Source organism: Aphis gossypii, chromosome X, assembly GCF_020184175.1.
Source record: "Aphis gossypii isolate Hap1 chromosome X, ASM2018417v2, whole genome shotgun sequence".
Classification (NCBI taxonomy): Eukaryota; Metazoa; Arthropoda; class Insecta; order Hemiptera; family Aphididae; genus Aphis; species Aphis gossypii.
The window spans coordinates 57607129-57628212 of record NC_065533.1 but is presented as its reverse complement, the minus strand read 5'-3'; the positions used below and the strand labels follow the sequence as shown (position 1 = coordinate 57628212).

Sequence of the window (21084 nt, the reverse complement as noted above, 5' to 3'; positions counted from 1 at the left end):
ATGTACTCCACTAAATAATAAAAATATAATTAATTTTTTTAGTTATTCCCTACATTATTATTTTATCATCATATATGACTCGCCAAAAAAATAATTATCATATTTATATAATTTTAAAGAATTTCATAGTTTGAACTTCAACGTTTGTAACAACAAAATAACCACGTATTTATTTTTAATTATAATAAGCAATTATTATGAAAAAAATTTGTATTCAATTTTTAATATTTATTTAACAAATATTTGATTGTACATAAATCGAAAATTTGTATTTAATTTAATATTTTATAATTTTTATCTTTCATTTATCTAATTAATACTTTACCCACCTCTCTAATAAGCCTATATTGCGCGTTAAAATAACTTGATATAAACGCAATAATAGGTTTTATACACGCACAGGAAAAAATATTGTTTCGTTTTTCCTGCACCGTTTAGAAACGATTACGTAATAAAGTTTACACACAATATTATAATATTTAACACATTATATAATCAATCAAAAAAGGTATAGGTACCTACCTATACCGAATACGTTAAACCGTCGCATATGTATACCTTTATTATAATAAAGGTTATTATTTAGTTAGATTGTAGCCCGTAGATAGGCACCGTGCGTATAAAAAAAAAAATATTATTTTTATATTTTATGATACGATTTGGGGCGTGCTGCTGCTATATGACCTCGAAATCGAATTCAAAATATTCGAACGATAATATTATTATATCATGTTTTTGAAAACAAACTGCGCGTCGTTTCGGTAAAGAAAGAAAAAACGAAGATCGTGATGATAAACATTGTAAGAACGTGGTTCCTCAGTGTGACGTGCGTATATAATATATATATGAGTATTATATATTATACGTCAAAGAGAAGGGTAGAAACGCTACACGCACTTAGGTTATGTATGCATTATAATAATATATAGCTGTTTCAGCTGGATGGGGTTCGTCCTTTGTGTACGCATCGTGCGTGCTGCTCATACAATACTATATAATATTATTATAAAACACATTTTTTTTTGTGTTTTTATAACGTGCGCGGGAACAAAACTCACCACACAATATATTATAATTGTATTATACTGTATGTGACCAATACGTATATAATGTGAAACGACTGAATCGAAGCTGGTGCCGCCATTATATTATATACAGTCCATTATTATATTATTATGTGTTCTGTATAGTTCTCTGTTTAAAATGTTTACATAGCATCACGTAGAAAGAAACGCATGGTTTGAGATTAATACTACTGCTCTGTGATTTTTTTTTTTTTGTGAGATTCTTGTCATCGATTTCTGTGGACACCATTTCAGTTGTTCGACCGTCTACCAAATTTATAACAGGCTAAAAAAAACAACAAATAACCGAGTCAATGTGTTTGTACAAATTACAGAACTAATATAGACTATAAAATAATGTCAACATTTAATATTATTACTGATTTCGCACGTACAGCAATTGCGATTAAACCATAAAAAAAAAATACAAATTATAATTTACATGTATGGGGTTAACAAATTTAATCTTAAAATAATAAATATTTTTTTCTAAAATATTCACTTTTACAAATAAATTACACATACTTTGATAATCAGCGTCGGCAGTTGTAGATTTTAAGGGGGCCCGAGGGCCTTGGCTCCTCTCATTAGCCTAAATTATAGGTTTTATTAATTCAATAGTAAATATAAATATTGTTTGTGTGATATTGTGATAAAATTATATTTCTATCTCGTTAGGCAATACCTTGGGTAACTATTACTATGCCTCATCTCCCAAATTAAATTCTGGATCCGCCACTGCATGGGCGTTGTAATTTAACTGGGGCCATATAATTTTGATCAGTAAATATTTAGGTCTTCATTGGCATACTTTGAAACATCGCTAATGACGACCCTGTGTAATAAAAATATAATTTATTTATTTCAATTTTAAGAATGATTTTATGCCAAACTTACGTACATATTGTTTTTAATTTTATATTTTTTTTGTAGAACATTTTGTTTAAAGTTTAATTTTTTATATATTATATTATTTCTTATTTATACAGATATTTCAAGTTTAAATAACAACAGTATCATACTATACTATTTTATACGTTTACACATCATACAGATATGATTTCTATTTTACATATATCATACCTATATGACAAATCTAAATATCTTCTAAAAAACATACCTATTATACTTGTATAAGCATATGCGTATTAAAATTTCAAACTTATAAATAAGATAACAAATTGTTACGTAGGACGGTTTATAGCTGTTTGAAAAATGTTTAACGAGTATACAATACATTGATTTATAAATGTTTAAACATTTTTGAACACGAAAATAATATAAATAATTAATAACATTATATACGAATAGAGTATACAATTGAATAAATCATGAGAATATGTAGGTGGAATTTTTAGAGGTACCTACACATGTATTAATCGATTTATAATCGTTTTCATAAGAATATGCGATACCTATACAATTAAAACAAAAAATAGAAAACGGCCATAATACGAATAAATAATTATGTTGGTAGAATAAGTAGGTAGTTATTCGAATGGTTTTTATGTTTATTGTATTTATCATTTATGTGCTTAAAAAGAGTAAAATTAGAGAACTGAGATAATTTTCAATGTTGCTTAAAAAAAATTGGTAGAGAGGCATTGCTATTTGCGATGAAAAATTGGAACGAAAATCAATAGGCATTCTATTATTCAAGAGCCGGGTGTTTGCAAGGCAGGCGGTCGATTTTTGTTTATAACACTCTCTTCTATCTCACTATATCTCGCTCTCTCGCACAGACACGAGCCACACTATTATGTACGTATAATAAGCGCTTGGGCTGGTCCATCGAACCATTTATTTGGGGTAAGGGATCTTCTATACGAATGAAGATGGATTTACCCGACGGTCCCAGCGGTTGTCATGGTAGTTTAATATTTTGGACCGCCACCGCTTTGTTCATGGCATCCGGTAGAGCTACATCGATCTGTCCCCGGACTAAAACACTCCGTTCGTTGCGCCGCCGCACACAAATAATACTATAACATCTTACCAGCTATATTATACGCGTTCCCAAAATTAGAATGTAACACAGAAATATATTATATTATTTATCTACGTTTTTACAAGATTTGACGTTAATATCATGTATAAATTGTCTTTTAGTATATTTATTATATCGTAGTATAATATAGTATAATATAGTACCTATAATAGGTAACGGATTATACATGTAGTAATTTTACGTATTTATACTTGCTTAATATATTATAAGTATCACCGTTTTAATATTGTTGACAATATGTCAATATGAATAAATAAAAATTTATCTAGGTACTATATTATATGAGTATAAAAACTATTTCTAAGTTGAAAATATTACATTCAACTTCGGCTTTAAAGCCTTTTTTTTAAATACATATTTGAACATTAACCTTTGATTATTTTACTTAAGAGGACGTCGTGGAAGGTAAATGTTGTGCCAATTTTATTACTTACATTTTAGTACGTATTTAATTTTTGCCAAAATACACAAATATAAGATATACCTATTTTCAACCACATTAAAAAAATTATTTTGGTAATTTACTCCACGACAGAAAACGAAATGGAATATGTAATATACGACTAGTAACTAGTAATAGCTAGGTATTATAAGTATTTAGTGTTTTAGGCATATAAAACATAAATATCATAAAATGAATAACAATTTATAGGAAATATATCAAATACATACAAAATATAAAGTACGCATACTTATATAAATTTATAATTTATTTATAATTAAAATATGACTGACTTTTAGGTATTTTATTTTTATTTAAAATTTTCCAGAAATGTAATTATTAAATGAACTTGATTGATCAATGATTAAAAATACAATATGTTAATTTGTTAAAAAAATTGTTTAGTTATTTTAAAGGGGTACAGATTACATAATGATATTTTATCTATTTTTATTTATGTGGAGCAAACTACAACCTTAAAAAGTGGCGTAAATTACCAAAATTAATTTTTAGATGTGGCGCAAATTACATATTATAGGTACTTATATATTTTTATTTGGTTGTTTTTGGTGAAAATCACGTAGGTACACCCGACGTCGTACTTGCATGTATTGACTCCGCACACACGTACGACGTACCAAATTTTCGTTTGCCAGTTTCAACAGTGTCTATTAGTTTTTATATTAGAGTTAATTGACCTATTATAAGATTTAAAGGTAAGATTATTATACAGGGCCCTGCGTAGCTTTTTATTAATATTATTTATTTTTAAGTAAGTATGATTATTTTAAAATGTAATTTCAAAAAGGTCATAACTTACTTAAAAATAATAATATCAATAAAAGGTTACGTAAAAACCTAGAAATAACCTTATCTTTAAATCTGATAATAGATCAATTAACTAATAGCACAATATTTAAGCTGGTGAACGAAAATTTGATGTGTCGTAGTGTGTAAGCCGGAGATAACACAATATTCAGGTACGACGTTCTCTTTATACGGGTATATGATCGAATTTCACCTGAGTTGAGAAAAGTTAACGGCCGAACTGCATTCGGGTAAAAAACAGATAGTGGTCGAACTGCAAAGAAAATATTTCAACAAAAATATCGTGCATTTGAAGAGGTTATTGTTTAGAAAACACTCATTTCCTTTCCTATTTACAGGTTTAGGACTAAAAATGATTTTAATCATTGACGTGGTTAAAAATAATAGTTAGATACATACATCATGTTAATATAATATTATAAATATATTATTTTAATTTTCTTTTTAAATCGTCAAATATTATAATTGTCATTACCGCATTTTTTTTTCATTGCGATAATTTTTTTTTTTTTTTTGAAGTAATAAACAAATATCAAACTCCAATAAAAAATTTTAGCTTAGTTATTCGCTTTTGAGTATAAAAGTTAATATATTTTTCAATGTTATTTATTTTTTTTGCTACCGTGTAGTAGACGATCTTATATCAGTATTCTGTATCACTATATAAGTATCTATTTGCAATTGTGTTAAAACTTCATTTTCCAGTTTATGTTTTAGATTTTTAAACAGTTGAAAATTTTGTATATTACAATACCATAATGATTAAGATTAATGGAATCTACAACCTATTATTTTATATAAAGGAAACATTTCATATACCGCATTATAACCATACCAATGACTAAAATCATTGTTAGTTCTAAGCTTGTAAGTGAGAAAGGAAATGAGTGTTTTTTAAACGTTTAACTCTTTCAAATGCATAATATTTTTGTTGAAATACTTTTTTGTACCCAAGTGCAATTCAACCATTTATTTTTAGGTAATAAGTACAATTTGACTATCCCTCTTAATACTATAATACAAATTGAAGTTTTTAATAAATATTTTTTTTTCAAAACACAATATTACTATAGTAAAATAAATATTGGAGCTTAAAATAATATATAACATACAGACTATAAATTTGAGATTAAACATTCCACCTTTTGACCCACAACTGTTATTTATGAACTGATAAATATTGAATTCAATGTTTTTAACCTTGGATGACATTCAACGATTTCAGTTATATAATATTAATTAGGAACAAATAAAGAAAATTAGATACACACGTATGACGTAACTATGAAATGATGTATATGACCCCAAACTATTGATCTTTTTTACATTATCGTACCAACTATTTTTAATTAGTGTGAATTACATTTAAGTGTTTTGATAAATTAACATTATGTTTTTTAATGAAATATATTGTAATTATATGGCATTTATATAATAATGAATAATGAAAATAATTATGCTTTTTAAAATACAATGTAAGTAAAATTGAATTTCGTTATGTGTTATGACTATAGGGCTCAAAACTAATTCTATTTGCATTCTTTTTCCAGTAGACTTTGCTAAGTAAGATTGAAATTAATTTTACGACACAACGAAAAAAAAATTAAAGTTTATAGTACATACTTAGTAATTTTATAGTTTTAAGAGTATATTTCTTAATTTTACCATTTTTTAGTATATGTTTTATGGTAAATGATATATTAATAATTCTATTTGAAAATTTTGGCGATAAAAAAATTTATATATTATTTATTTTGATAATTCTCACTGTGTATTATTTATTTATTTATTATTGTATTATGTTTTTTAAATCCCTATGTATAGTTATAAATATTTACCTATCTCAGTTTTTTTTGAAAATAATTGATTGACTATGGTTAATTGCATTAATAGATTTAACTGTAAATAACAAACATAATCGTCAGACATCAGTTCTGATGAATACGTTGCAACGTTGCAAGTTAGAAAGTGTTTTAGTTAGGTTAAATGGCAAATGCATACGTGAATGCATATTCAGTAGGTACTTTTTAAGTGCATTAAGTTCCGAGACCTAATTATGACATGGTTTGCTTCGTGTTTACAAGAAGTCAAGAAATGTGTCTCCAATTGCTCTAATTGCTCTCTAATCTTTTATGACTCGATTTGTGTATACTTTTTTTCGGGACGGAACTCTTATGTTCCTGTAGACCATAGAGTAATATAAGATTCATACAATCATAGTATTCGTAAACTTACACATTATTGCCGTTTATCTATTTACGAAAATTATCCTTTGTTTTGTAAAATAAAACTTTACGTTTACACTATACGAATGTATAAAAATAATGATTTTTATGATTGTTTTAATTTTTTTCTCTTATCTATAATCATATTAGGTATAACATTGATTGTTGTTAGTTGTTTTACTCCTATGTGTAGTTACTGACGCATTTAATATTCAAAATACATTTTGTGCGTTGTATTATAAAGTATATAACTTGTCCTATTATAATATCTCTCGACGTTCCGGGTTATACATTTTAAAAATAGGTACCATACCTATTTAAAATCGAAATAAGACGGGAGTATTAAATATTTATAAGCTTACTTATTATAGAAACGTATACCTATTAGCTATTAAGTTTGATATTTTAACCTTTACTATGGTAAAATGATATACAATTTATAAATTATTCAAAACAGTTATACAATATATGAATATAATATGCCTATCTCATTAAACATTCATGTATGTATTATTCACATTGACGAAATATACTAACAAAAACTAATCACGTATTCACGTATATTGCCTAATAATATCGAAATAAAATAGGCATACAAAAATTATATACGTTACTTGTCTACGACTGCAATATTACATAGAGAATATAAAATAAGTATAGAAAGTACGACGGAACGTTTAAAAACGTGGTTTATAAATATTTATTTATTTATTAGGTACCTACCTATTCATATTCTATATACACTTATGGATAATGCATAATATCTGAGACGTATTTCATTAAACTTACTATATTATAGACGTTTTATTATACTAATTATTTTGACCTAAATAGCAAAAGATTTTTAGAATTTTATAAAATACGGTAGGTATGTACTATATGGATTAAGTATTCGTTTAAATTATCTAAGAAAAAAAATTATATTAAATATTTAAATACCATAAAAATCAGATGGATACTGAGCTCAGAAGGGAATAGTAAAACCTACACCTACAATGATTTTTTACTTATTTAGAATGACTGTCAAGAGAATTGGACTTCCAAATACCCACAGTTATTTGTTTTTAAATTACTACAAAATATCGAAAATCGTCTGAGGAAAAATAGTTATATCAGGATCTACATTGTACATTCTGCAATGTCGTAAAAGTTTTACTACAACGTGGTTTAAAAATATGAATACTATATAATTTACGATTTTGATAGATTTTGTCAAAATTCTTACTTTAAACACTCATTATTAACACTCATAAAAAAATATTATCACTGTATATTTTCGTTTTTTTTTTTTTTTTTTAATTGGTAATATAATAACTAATCAGGAATTTCGTATTAAATTGTCATACATGTTTACCACGCATAATACATTTTGGCATTTATAAAAAATGTAATGAAATTTAAAAATATCTGTATAAATCAAAAGTTGAAAATTTTAGCATTTTTATTGCCTCCAAAGGTGAAGAAATTTGTAAAAAAACAATTATTATAAAATCAATACTAACATCACTCAGAATCAAAATATATATGTATATTTGTAGCTATACTAATTGGTAATGTAAAATCTGACTTTGTCTTAACTATAAAACATTAAAAGCATTATATGTATATTTTGATGATGTATTATATCAGTATTCTACATTAAATTTTATAATGAACATTGTGTTAGTATCTATAATTGCTTTCTCTAGAAGCATTTTTTTCTTTCATCGATCAACTAAGTTTTCCTGGTTGGTACTTATAATACCATAACTAATTTATTTTTGATCCTTCAGTAGATATATAAGAGAATGTAACTGAATAATAGTGGCTTCGTGATGACTATAATAATAAAATAAAATTATAAATAATAATATTTTTGTAACAGGTGGTGGAAAGTGAATTTCAATATCCATCAGCACAAAAAAATAGCAAAGACGGGTCCACATAAATCAGTACACATAATATAATTCTATGTACTCGTATAATATAGTCATTATAGTGTATCAATGAGCATATCTATAATATATTTATTCTGGGTAATATTTAATTTATCCGTCCTCGAATTGCTTTAGTAAGCATTTGTATCAGTTAAAGTCTTAAATACGATGCATTTTATTAATTGCAATTTTAACCAATCAACATAATATAAACGATGTATATTGTATAGTCATAACTTGTGACTCATCAGCTCATGATTGCAGATACCAAAATACATTTGATAAAAAAATCAAGTTTTATTCATAAATATTTTGCATTTATCTAAACTAATGCAAAAACACGCAGTCAAGCTGCATGGTAACATCTATAGGTCGAATTATTTATTCATTATTATTTTATCTTGAATGAACCCGTAGATAATATAATATATCCATACGACCATACCTATATATTTAGGTTTAAATAATGAAGTAATAATAAATACATTAATACTTACTATATGGTGTAGACATACTATTTTATCGTTAAAATCGCTGAAATATGAGTTTAGATTTATAATCATAGAAATGTACCAGTTCTATCATATTATTAGCTCATATGATAATACATAATTGTATTGATGATTTTTGTGATGTTTTAAAGATTACCGATGTCGGTGGTTTTCGAGCGGCAGTCCGACACGTATACAACAAACAGGGCGTACGGGGATTTTGGCGTGGAAACGGGCTGAGCATGCTTAAGTCGTCACCCGAGTTCGCCATCAAGTTTAGTATGTACGACTTTACGAAACGCCAGCTGAAGGCATCCCGAAACGACGGCCGCTTAAACGCCCGCGACAGGTTCGTAGCCGGCGCGGTGGCCGGTGTGTTCAGCCAGACATTCCTGTACCCGCTCGATGCACGTAACTCAGCTTATTGGGTCTTATCTACCCATGTATTATTAAATTATAGTAAAATTCACTATATTTTGAATAGTTTTAGTATTATTCAAGTTTAAAGTAAAAACAAATTCTCTGAATATTATAAGATAAGAAGATCCTTAAGAATGAAAAGGGAATAATTTTATAATATTTATTTTGGGCTGAAAATTATTCGTAATTTGGGAAGAAAACATCTGTTTTCAGACTTAAAAAATAAATAATAAGATATTGAGTGTTGAAAAGAAACGCATAGGACATAGGTAGATTATAATATAATAGATATTCAAATGATTAATAGTTAAAGTATTTTGTACATTTGAGCTATTTTGATAAGATAATTACTTTAGTTATTGCCATATTAAAATAGTAAAATTTAAATAACAAAAAAATTAATATTTTTTTTTTATAATATAAATAATAAATATGTATTATCGTCAAAATGTTGACATAAAAATGTCTATAAAAAAAAATTGCTTCTATAATTTTTAGACTGTTAAGCCTCTGTAAAAGATAGTTATAAGGAACTTAAAATAATATTTTCAAGTCTTAACTTTTAAAAATCAAAATTATATGAATTTTTCACTACAAAATAATTTTAAAGTTTTTGTTGTTTTATAAATTTGATCAAATTCTAAATTTTTTTAAAAATAATAAAATGATAATTTATTTTTAAATAATTTTCATAAGAACCAATAATATGAAGTCTCGCATTACATTCTTAAGCTTATAGTCGGAGTTAGAACATTTTTATTATCGCTCAAAAAAAAAAATAAATAAAAATTACAAATACTTTATAAGTAGGACTAGGATTTATATGCATTTGCATGTTTTTTTCCTTTAGTCCAAATTTAATGGTTGTCAGATTTGTCCACGATTTGGCTAATTCTCGTTTAAATAGAACCAATTTATTTTTGCATATTTTTGCATATTTTGAACACAATGCATATAATTGCATATTTATAGATTTTTGGAATTTTGACTTTTTTTAACTTAATTTTCAAATTTTTATAATTTATTGTTAATTTTAAATGGTGTTTTTTTCATAAAATCGATAATTTTTGGTTTATCCGTCGAATTATTGTAAATATAAAGAATAAATATTATCTATCTAAGAAATCGATATTGATTAACTCCAGGATAAATCGCATTATTTAAAATATGCACCAATAACCTCGTGTGATGTGGAAAGGAGTTTTAGTCAGTATAAATCTATTTTACGTTCAAATCGCTGGATGTTTGTATTTGAAAATTATTGAAACAACACATTATAGTAGCATGTAATAATGATATAATATAAACTAATATTCAATATTTTAATGTAATAATGATATAATATAAACTAATATTCAATATTTTAATGTAATAATAATACAATTTTGAATTATGATAAATAATAATACTCTAGAAATAATAAAAATTTGTTTTTGCATATTTTGGTAAATAAAATGCATATTTTACAATTTTTTATTGCATATAAATCCTAGCCCTATTTATAAGGTTATAAACAGCTTAAAATTAGTCTACTACTATTTTTAAAATGATATATTGTCTATAGGATTTAATAAATTAACTCGTTATGGAATGTTTCAATATTCAGTTATATTTTTTTAATATCAACAAAAATCGTAGTGGATATTAATTGTTAATATTCTTACCTATGTTTAAAGAATATCCAATGTAAAAATTTGAACTTTAAAGTTTAAACGCTTATAAAATAATTTTGACTTTATGTATTTTTGATTTTTGATTTCTGTCTTGTATCTTTATATCATCTTTGTTGCGTTATTTGCGTAGTCCGATAAATATTTTAATTAACTACTCAAAAATGTTGTTTTTGATATTTAATATGTATTGTCATTAAGTGTTTTGTTTTTTTGATATTAATCACAGATTCACACTGATGCATAGAATAAACAAAAAAAAAAATTGTTCTAAAAGTCAGTTTTCCTTCTTTTTATATCTATACAGCGTCACAGCGATGTGAATATATATATATAACTTCTCGGTTCTCTCCCTTTACCCTTATAATAATAATCAATAATAACACGACTGCGCTTTAAGCATTCATGCGATGTGGGCTGCCAGTTGTCGTATATTGTCGTACACAGGCCACACTATGGTATCTATATATTATATTATATTTTATACTCTGATTCTTGAAAATCAATTTACTATAGGAACGAAGTACTCTCAGAGTCAAAATTCGTATTAAATAATCTCATATCAAACGTCTTGTCGTCCATATACTTTCACTACTCTAATGATATTCACATTGATGTACACAAACATAAGGTTATATACAGTTGAATACTTTTGGATATCTACTATCTAAATATATAGTAAAAAACAATTTATAATATTTTATTTATTAGGTATGTACTAATGATATGTTATTTTATGGATTCGAGATACTATGCATTTTAAAATTTTAAATATTGTAATTTTTAAAAAATAAAAAACAAATTCTTTTTAAAATTAAATATTATTCTCACTTAAAGTCACTCACTTTGAAAACAAATAATGTTCTCATAAAATAATTTTATAATATAAGCTTAAAATTTAAATTTAATCAAAATTTATTATTTAAAAATTTAAATCCAGAATAGCTTGATATATATATACTATTTATATTGTTACTACTTTGTTAGTTATTAGTTAAGGCAGAAAAATGTTGCAGATATTTCGTGATTTCAAAGAATGGCGGGGAAGGGTTGAACGTAATATATTATTATAAATTTTGTTCATTTATGTTCATTTGTAGAACTTTAGTATACTATAGTTCAATAGAGAAATTAACCGTGTCCTGATCGAAACTTGTCCGAATAGACGTATCTTTACACATTTAATAAAGGTACAGACAATGTTTTGTGCTGGACCATTTAGTATAGTGGTTTTTTTTATACTCAAAAAAGCTTTTAGCTCCATTCTGTATTTCTATTTTTGTCTATGGAGTGCGAAATCATAAACCGGCTTATAGAGTATGGCACCTATATAAAAAAATATAGTAGTATATAATATAATTATACATATATCTATATTCTATATTAACTATATATTTTTTATTAACGCTCTACTAGCTGCGACTTAGGTATTTGATTTCAGATTTTTTTTCCATTAACCTTGTCGTTTGTATAGAATTTTTTCAAAAAGTTCCGAAGGTTGTTATATTCATTAATATAATTTAATTAAGTCTTCATTATAAAAATACATTATATAATATAATATCGTTGTCCGCCATATCAATAAAATTATATAATAGATTCTATGGGCCACGGCATACATATTATAATATTACTTATAATAGATATTAGATATCGTCTATTCTGTTAATATTGCGTCATCTTCTATTATATAATACGAGTATACCGTTGCAATTAAAAATTAAACGAAGTAAAAAGTCTTTAGATAAATTTACGTCGTTATCTACATGTCAAAAGGTCATTTTTTAGCTTTTTGTTACATACATCCGTTACATGTAATTGCAGCGTGTCCTATAACGGTTACAAAAAATATATATATATATTTTTTTTTGTAAGCCTAACAATTACATTGCACGATTAATACTTTTTATTTTTTGTGGAACATTAGGACTTCTGTATACTGCAAACGTTAATGTATTAATATACAATATGGAGTACCTTATATTATGTATTATTAAAGAATAGACATAGTCATTTTATACCATTATAACATTACATGTTACACTATAGCAACTATATATATATATTTTAATTAGTATGAATAGTGTACACTGTGGACATTATATAACTCCATAATAACATAATTTGTATTAAAACAGCTGTATAGGTATAAATAATAATATAATAATTAATGTACCATCCAAATTTCTTATTTGTCTGATTAATTTGTGAAATATATGTATGTAATAATATTTACCTATGTGGCTACGTATGTATAACTATAACATGCATACGGCCAAAATCGGTACTGAGCGATCAAGACAATCATTAGATTTTATATATATTATGTATTCCACTGCGCATGTATACTGTGAAATTAATATTCGTATTACACCTACTTCCATAAGACTCGGTGTGTAGCCCACTAAAAATATTAAAACAGCAAACATTAATAAAAAAAAATAAGAGTAGTTATAGTATTTAAGTATCTTAATCTCTGTACAAGAAATACATATTACCTATACAAAAACCACAAAAACGTCTGCGCCCTGCGTGGATTATTAATTATAATAAACTTAAAATACAAAATATAATTTAGTAAATTTATAATATCTACGATCTATACGTATTAAACCTATTGTCAATTTTTATATAGTTTTCAATAAAGTAAAATTCAAGTACCTATTTAATCGAAAGTAAAAAAAAATTGTATGTAATTTCTAATAATATTGTTTTAATGAATAGTCATAAAAAATACTCTCTCGTTATAATATACAAAAATATCTTTAACAAAAATATTATCTCATAGTATAATCATATATCATAATGATAAATTACAAATAATATAATATGTATTATTTGTGTTTTTTTTATTATAATATATATTAGGTATCGTATTTCACAAGTATACCGAATAATAAATAAAAATAACAAAATATAATACAAAGTAAGAAATAAGCCTAAATATAATAATTTACTAGTTTCTATTTTAATTAATTTCAATTGTTGGTGAGGAATTTAGTTTTGATAGTTTTTTGTTTGATTCAAAGTTTTATATCTTTACAATAATATAAATAATATATATATTTTTAATACCATTTATATTAGGTAATGATTAGTTGGTAATCAAACCTCTACATGGCAGTACATGCTTATGAATGCAATATTTATTAATATTTTATTATCCGTTTATTCGCAACGACAAATTCAACAAATCGAATAGGTATATTTTTTTAAAGGGTGCTCGAAGATTAGGTCACAAATATAGAACACAAAAGTATACAAATCTATTATAAAATTTGTTAATGACAGCATTAAATATAATACCTATACATTTTAACTGAATATATTTTTTTGGTACCTATATCACCAACGAACTTTGCCATATTAACTTTCGCGATGTTTTTTTTAATCTTTGTAAATAATTAAATTTTAAGTATTTTTATCCTTTTTATTTTATAACAACATTATATTCATATAGTTGAAGCTGATTCTAAAATATTATTTAATATTGATTTATTATATTTTGATAAGACATAATATGGTCGTTTGGAATAAATCTTTTTATGCACTTCATACTGGTGTAATGAATTTTAAATATATATTATTTTATAAAAATATAGTGGTCCAATCACCGGATTCAATAATGAAAAATCAATTGAATAATGCTCCGATCAATGATATTGTCTATTATAAATGTAAAATTATAATGGTTCAATTACCGTATGTATATCTTTAAAAAAAAAAGGTTCATTATAACTCATTCCCAGTGACTATATATATACAAAAAAAAAAAAAACAAAAATATAATATCATTTTTATTTTACAAAAACGAATCATTGTAGTATTTCATCCAATTAAAATAAGAAGAAAATATATAATAGAAACTTGTTTTACTCGGGAATAATGGATTCGTTTTTTCTCCTCAAGCAATTTCTACGTTTTTTCTATTGTATTTATAAACTGTATTATTAAAGCTATAATATACGGATTCACAGAATTATATTGTTATTATACACGACTAAAAATAAAGAAAACACCATTTATAACATTTAATTAAAAACTTTTATGGATTTTTCTTTGTTATTTCGCTTAGGAGGAAGTAAACGACCTTTATTTGACATGTTACGCTCAAAATATCAAAATATGAACTGTTTATTCTGAAAGAATGGCATTTTCTTCACTTTTTGTTAAATTATTCAATTTTCATTGTTGATTTTAAACAATATTTTTCATTTCTCAATTTACTTTTTCCCCAACTTCATGTCTACCCTATGGTGACCATACGTCCTGTTTTAAACATGATTGTCCCGTTTTATACATAAATAAATATTGCACATTATTTCATGTTTTGACAATAAATATACCTATATTTTACTCATTGCAAAAAAGTGTCCTGTTTTTTTTTTGAAATATGGTCACCCTAGTCTACCCATTATAGTTCCCCGAACGCTGTTTGTAATTTTAATGTGTATTTAATTTTAAATTTATTATGAATCTAGGAGCAAGAACAATAAAATTAGTCAAAACACTTATCATCGATAATAAAATATTTTATAAAAATACTTATATATAATTTCGGATAAGGTTTTTATTTATTGTAATAAAATAATTATACATTATAAATGAACGTAGTAATATTCATTGTTTTCTGTAATCATATAATTGTTAGTCAAGCCCTAAAAAAATATATAAGTATTTGTATACTTTTAAATTTATATCATTATAATATTATAAAAAATAGCAAGTAAATCAAAATATATACACACTAATAACACAATCCACTATCCACTATACTTGTATCATACTAGGTAATTGATAGATAAATGAACAATTTATTTTAGTTAATTTATTATTATACGTTGAGTGTGAACACTAAACGTGAAATTTCAAAACAAACTAAGAATAAGTATTATTCATTTACCAAATTGTATTTTTTATAAATAAGTTGCTTTTTAGTTTACCATGAATGAAGTTTATGAATTATATGAATAATAATTGATGTTTACATTAGGTAATCATAAAAAGTTAAATTTAAATATTACTTTCGAAAAAAAAATGATGTTGTATTATTTTTTATTATATATAACTATACATAAAATAATTTATACTCCTGCTTGATGTACCGAAAACCGATTTTTTAAATATCCCGGAGAGATATTTCCTGTATGAGATATAAAACCAATAATAATAATAATAATAATGATACTAACAATATTTTTTCCCATAGACTGTGAAAACACGCTTGATCGTTGGCAAATACACGAATTTCATGGACGTAGTGGTCAAGACTTACAAAAACGGTGGTGCATGGGCGTTCTTCAAAGGTTTCTGGCCAAGTACGCTAAGTATTTTCTTGTTCACCGGAATTGAGCTTATGACTTATGAGCATATCAAGGAAAATTATTCCCATTACTGTGAGAAGGACGACTACCTGAGGTTGATTGTCAACTTTTACTCGGCATTTATCTCCAGCACTGTGGGTGTCATGATATGTTATCCAATATCTACAGTAATCACTAGACTCCAAGTCAATGACGGTTAGTACAACAAATATGATAATAATATAATCTGAATACTGTAGTAGAAAAGTTGATACGTCTTACCAGTTACCATTATACTATTATAGCATGTTTTCACTGGTTTATATGAAAATTAATTATTTCCTGGCTAGATTACACAACTGAGTTGAAATGTAACATTAAAAATTATATTAACTAGGAATATTAAAAATTGTTTCAGTTTCAGTTTCCTCTTGCACAGTACTAAGTATATTATACAATTTAAACAACCAATCTACCCCCTATTCTTTATGTCGTACTTGGATTGGCTTATTTTAAAACTAAATTTGACTATGGCGGGAATTACGGTGCCACATATGTGAAATAATTGATTTTTTTATTACAATTATTCAAAAATAACTTGCTGTAACTTGGTCAATTTTCATTCAATTTCAATTTTTTTTGTTAAACTGTTTTAAAAAATATGTTCAAAAAAACGGCTATATTAAAAATTGAAAATTATTAAATGCATAAAAATTTTTTTTTGAATTTTTGAATTTAAAAAAAAAAAAATGAATTTTATGTCATTTAATCAGAATTTCCATACTTAGTACTGTAAAAAAAACTGCGTTTAAATATATTGATTTTCCATAGAGATATAAGAGTGATAGGGACTTATGGGACATAATATAGGTAGGTACATTTAAATTTTAAATAGTATTAAACATTTCTTATTATTGAATTATTATTACTAACATTACTTTATAATATTGTTCTATTTGAAATATCCTAATCACATACTAAATACTATTTAAGAAACATATTCTAACACAACATATTATCTAAGAAATACCTAAATGCATTAAAAAATGAACTATTAGGTTACTTATAATTGGATTTAAATGTTTTATATATAAAAAAAATATTATATGATTTATAATTACGTTTGAAATGGAACTCATTGCTCAATGGTTAATTTTGATTTTAAAGCTACTTGTGTAGTTTTTAGTTACAATTACTTAAAAGAACAGTCCTACATTATACTCAAATATTATATTAAAATAATAAGTACCACTATTTAAAAAAGATATATGATAAGCTGTACAATGCGAAGATATGCATATCGACAGGATTAAAAACTTGAAAAGTTCGTATAAAGCTTTAATTCAACATAATCCGTGCTAGAAATATATTGTTTTTCATAAACGACCATACAAAATAATATGTCAAAGTCAAAGTGACTTTGAAAAAAAAATATAATTTTTAAAAGATTTTACTATGTATTTACTACTATAGTACATATCTGAATGCATAGTGAAGCTATTATCCTAAATATTGTAGGTACCCTGCGTAGCTGTCTCATTTCCCTCTAAATGATCGCCGTTTAAATGTCATCTGTTATATTAATGCCAGAATATAATATACTGATCACATCGCATTAAATATACATTAGTATAACGATACTCTATAAATTGTATATTTTACTGCACATAAGCCATACAATAATGAATACGACATTAGTAGAGGTCAAATCATTTTTAATACGAATTTTTTATGATTGAAAAGTTACAAAAAAATCCCAGTAGATATATATTGTTGTTAATTAAAAGTAATGGAAATATTCTATATAATTTGTTCAAATAGCAATGATAGCAATAAAAATAATCAATTTGTATCTTATTAGTTATATTTTAATTTTTTAATTTTTAATTAACGATATCATTATCGCATATACTATATGCCATATTGGTACTTACTATAAAAAGATATTGTTCAGTTCTAAAAACTTAAATATTTAAACTACACATTCCTTCTAGTTTTCTCCCAAGTTTTCTGTACATGACAGCTATATTACGAGTATTAACATACCACACATAATATAACATGGATTAACACAATCTAGTACTTCTAAATTAATTAATAATTTTACTAATACTTTATTCAAATTAATCCATTTTTTATTCTAAGTTAAATAACAATTATCTATACCTACCTATATTTTATGACACATTTGAATGAATACTCATTGAATACATGAATACATTTGAATAACCTGTAACTATGACTCTTATCCCTGATATTTTATCAAGCCTAATTAAAATGAATGAGCCATGGCCAATATACAGATTTTAACGACATAGTAATTGTAAAATCAGTACCAAAAAATAAGTATAATAGTTCATTGACTAATCCACAAATCATCAGTACCTATACGATAAAATATTATGTAAAACTAAATAAAATATGAGTACTCTTATTGTATACATTGGGTATGAAGTATTTTCAAAACCATGATGTATATAAATGTAAATCATCGCATATATTATAATTTGTTTGGTTTTATTAATATATAATATATATTGTATTACAAGTGACTACTCGAGTAGAATGGATCTTTTTCTATTGACTAAAGGTAATTAAAACCACTCACCTAAAATTAAATAACGAAACTAAAAACTGCAACTCTTCTTCAGATGTACTCTGCAGCACTTTAGTTGACTGAACGTGTTGTGAACTGCGAATACGCGTTATTATACGAGAAAATATAGTTGCAGATTTGCAACGTTGTCGACTTAAATAATTACAATGCACAATGAATCACAAATGACTGAAATATTACCCCATAGCACGCGTATTAGCCCTTCTCCTCTATATATTGGCACATGCATATTATTATAGTGTTTCGAGTTGAAGGACGAACGTAAATACATGTCATATTATCATGTACGCTTTATAATATGTCATAATATGGCCATGTAGTCCTAGACTATATTTATTATTACCTATATACAGGTAGTATTGGAGTTGGAATTTGCGAGTGAAATATAAATTGAAAAAGATAAATTTAAATCACGCGTAGAAGAGTCAATTCATCTAATTTGTTTTATTTTTTTTTTAACTTGTAGGCATTAGTGTACAATAATGTTATTTTTCTCTGTATACACCAACAACTTATATATAAAATGTCAATATATGTAATGTAAGTACAAGGTTTTTTTAGTAGCACCTAATGAATAAGAACATACTTATAAACACACGATATCGGCGTAATAATATATGATTATAATGTCATTGTAACATAATATTTTTATTATTATATAAATTATACTTATTCATCGATAATTAGTTTTAGAAAATAAAATTATTTAAGTATAATTACCTGTTTATCCGGCACATCCGAATTGGATCCCAAGTACTAGGTTCTAATCACGAGTGTACACTAGCTTGGTCCGAGATTTTTACTACAGATACTACTCTTGTTAGGAGTTAGGATACGGTTTTTTACAGGTACTATACACTAGTTGGATCCGGGATTATTTTAAGTAACAACACATCTTAAGTACCTAAACATACAATACAAACAGAAAATATTGAAAATGCTGACATTGACGGACACTTGTAGTTTTTCTAAATTCTCATAATCTGCTATTAAGTATTTTAGCAATTACTTTTTTTTTGTATTTTTCTATATGCAAATTTCATATAGAAAAATACTAATATATTATATATTATAATATTATATAATATTAATATTATATTTATTAATTTATTTTATTTATAATATTATATTATTTTATATTTAATATGCCATTGCCAAATTATCATCTAAGAAAACATAATACATACCATTATAAGAATTAGTACCTACTGCTATAATTCTAATGTTATATTGATACATAGGTATATATATATACATATAATCTGAACATTTCATATTTCTAGTATAGATATTGAAAGATAACTTTATAAGAATAATGGATATAGAAATTGTAGAAAATGTTATTATAGTGTAAAACCCACCAAAAGAAAATTAGGAACTGAATTAGTGTAGTACCTAAAATAAACCGGTACCCAACTAATGTAGAACCTGCAAAAATCCTAGGAGGAATACTATTCCGCACTTTTTGTTTTTTGAACCCGATTCCGCACGCTCTATTGTTCTTTGAAATACAATAGGAATTATGTGCAAAGTTGTCAAATTTATTTAATATAATGTAAAATAATGTAAAATTTAAATAGTTTTTTCCCGTGGTACATAATGCCAATGGAAGTTAGATATTTTATAATACATAAACAATATTACAAAATAATATAAATATAGATTTTATGCATTGGGGGATGAGCACTATGAAAGTGGTCGTTATACATTTTATGGAAACTTTCTGCTCTACTTCAATATTTTTACGTATTTTTTTTATTTTTTAAGTGTTATAAACAAGACTAACATTATATGGGTATAAAATTATTTATTAAAAAAATAATATATAAGTTATTAATTATAAATAATTATAAATGGTTTTATGTATTTTTAGGAATAGTAAAAAAATGTATTATTTATTAAAATTGAAGTGGCCCATATTCAATTTTTTTTTAATTTAAAACCATAGTTTATCAACTACATCAAAACTACTTTAAAAAAATAACCCTTTATCCGTATATAATGTCCAAAATATGTTACTATAAAAAAAAAAAAACATTTTTACTGCATATTCTCAGACTGAAATGATAAACATTTTGAAATATATCTATAAATGTGTAT

The 21084-nt window shown here is 25.2% G+C and overlaps 1 protein-coding gene and 1 long non-coding RNA gene across 15 annotated transcripts in view; one reads left to right on the top strand and one right to left on the bottom strand.

The window, feature by feature from the left end:
• LOC114128903 (calcium-binding mitochondrial carrier protein SCaMC-1-like) overlaps positions 1 to 21084 on the top strand; it is a 51472-nt gene that overhangs the window by 20066 nt on the left and 10322 nt on the right. For 13 of the 14 annotated variants that reach the window (XM_050206451.1, XM_050206460.1, XM_050206447.1 and 10 more), the window contains 2 exons: positions 9127 to 9417; positions 16274 to 16583. In XM_050206451.1, the coding sequence (XP_050062408.1) occupies positions 9127 to 9417; positions 16274 to 16583 (601 nt within the window). The remainder of the gene's footprint in view (positions 1 to 9126; positions 9418 to 16273; positions 16584 to 21084) is intronic. The other variant, XM_050206453.1, reaches the window with a different exon arrangement.
• LOC126552002 (uncharacterized) lies at positions 1371 to 19524 on the bottom strand. Its single transcript, XR_007605860.1, has 3 exons — positions 18976 to 19524; positions 1750 to 1899; positions 1371 to 1656 (listed from the first exon to the last, which is right to left on the bottom strand). It is a non-coding gene; the product is annotated as an uncharacterized LOC126552002 (long non-coding RNA).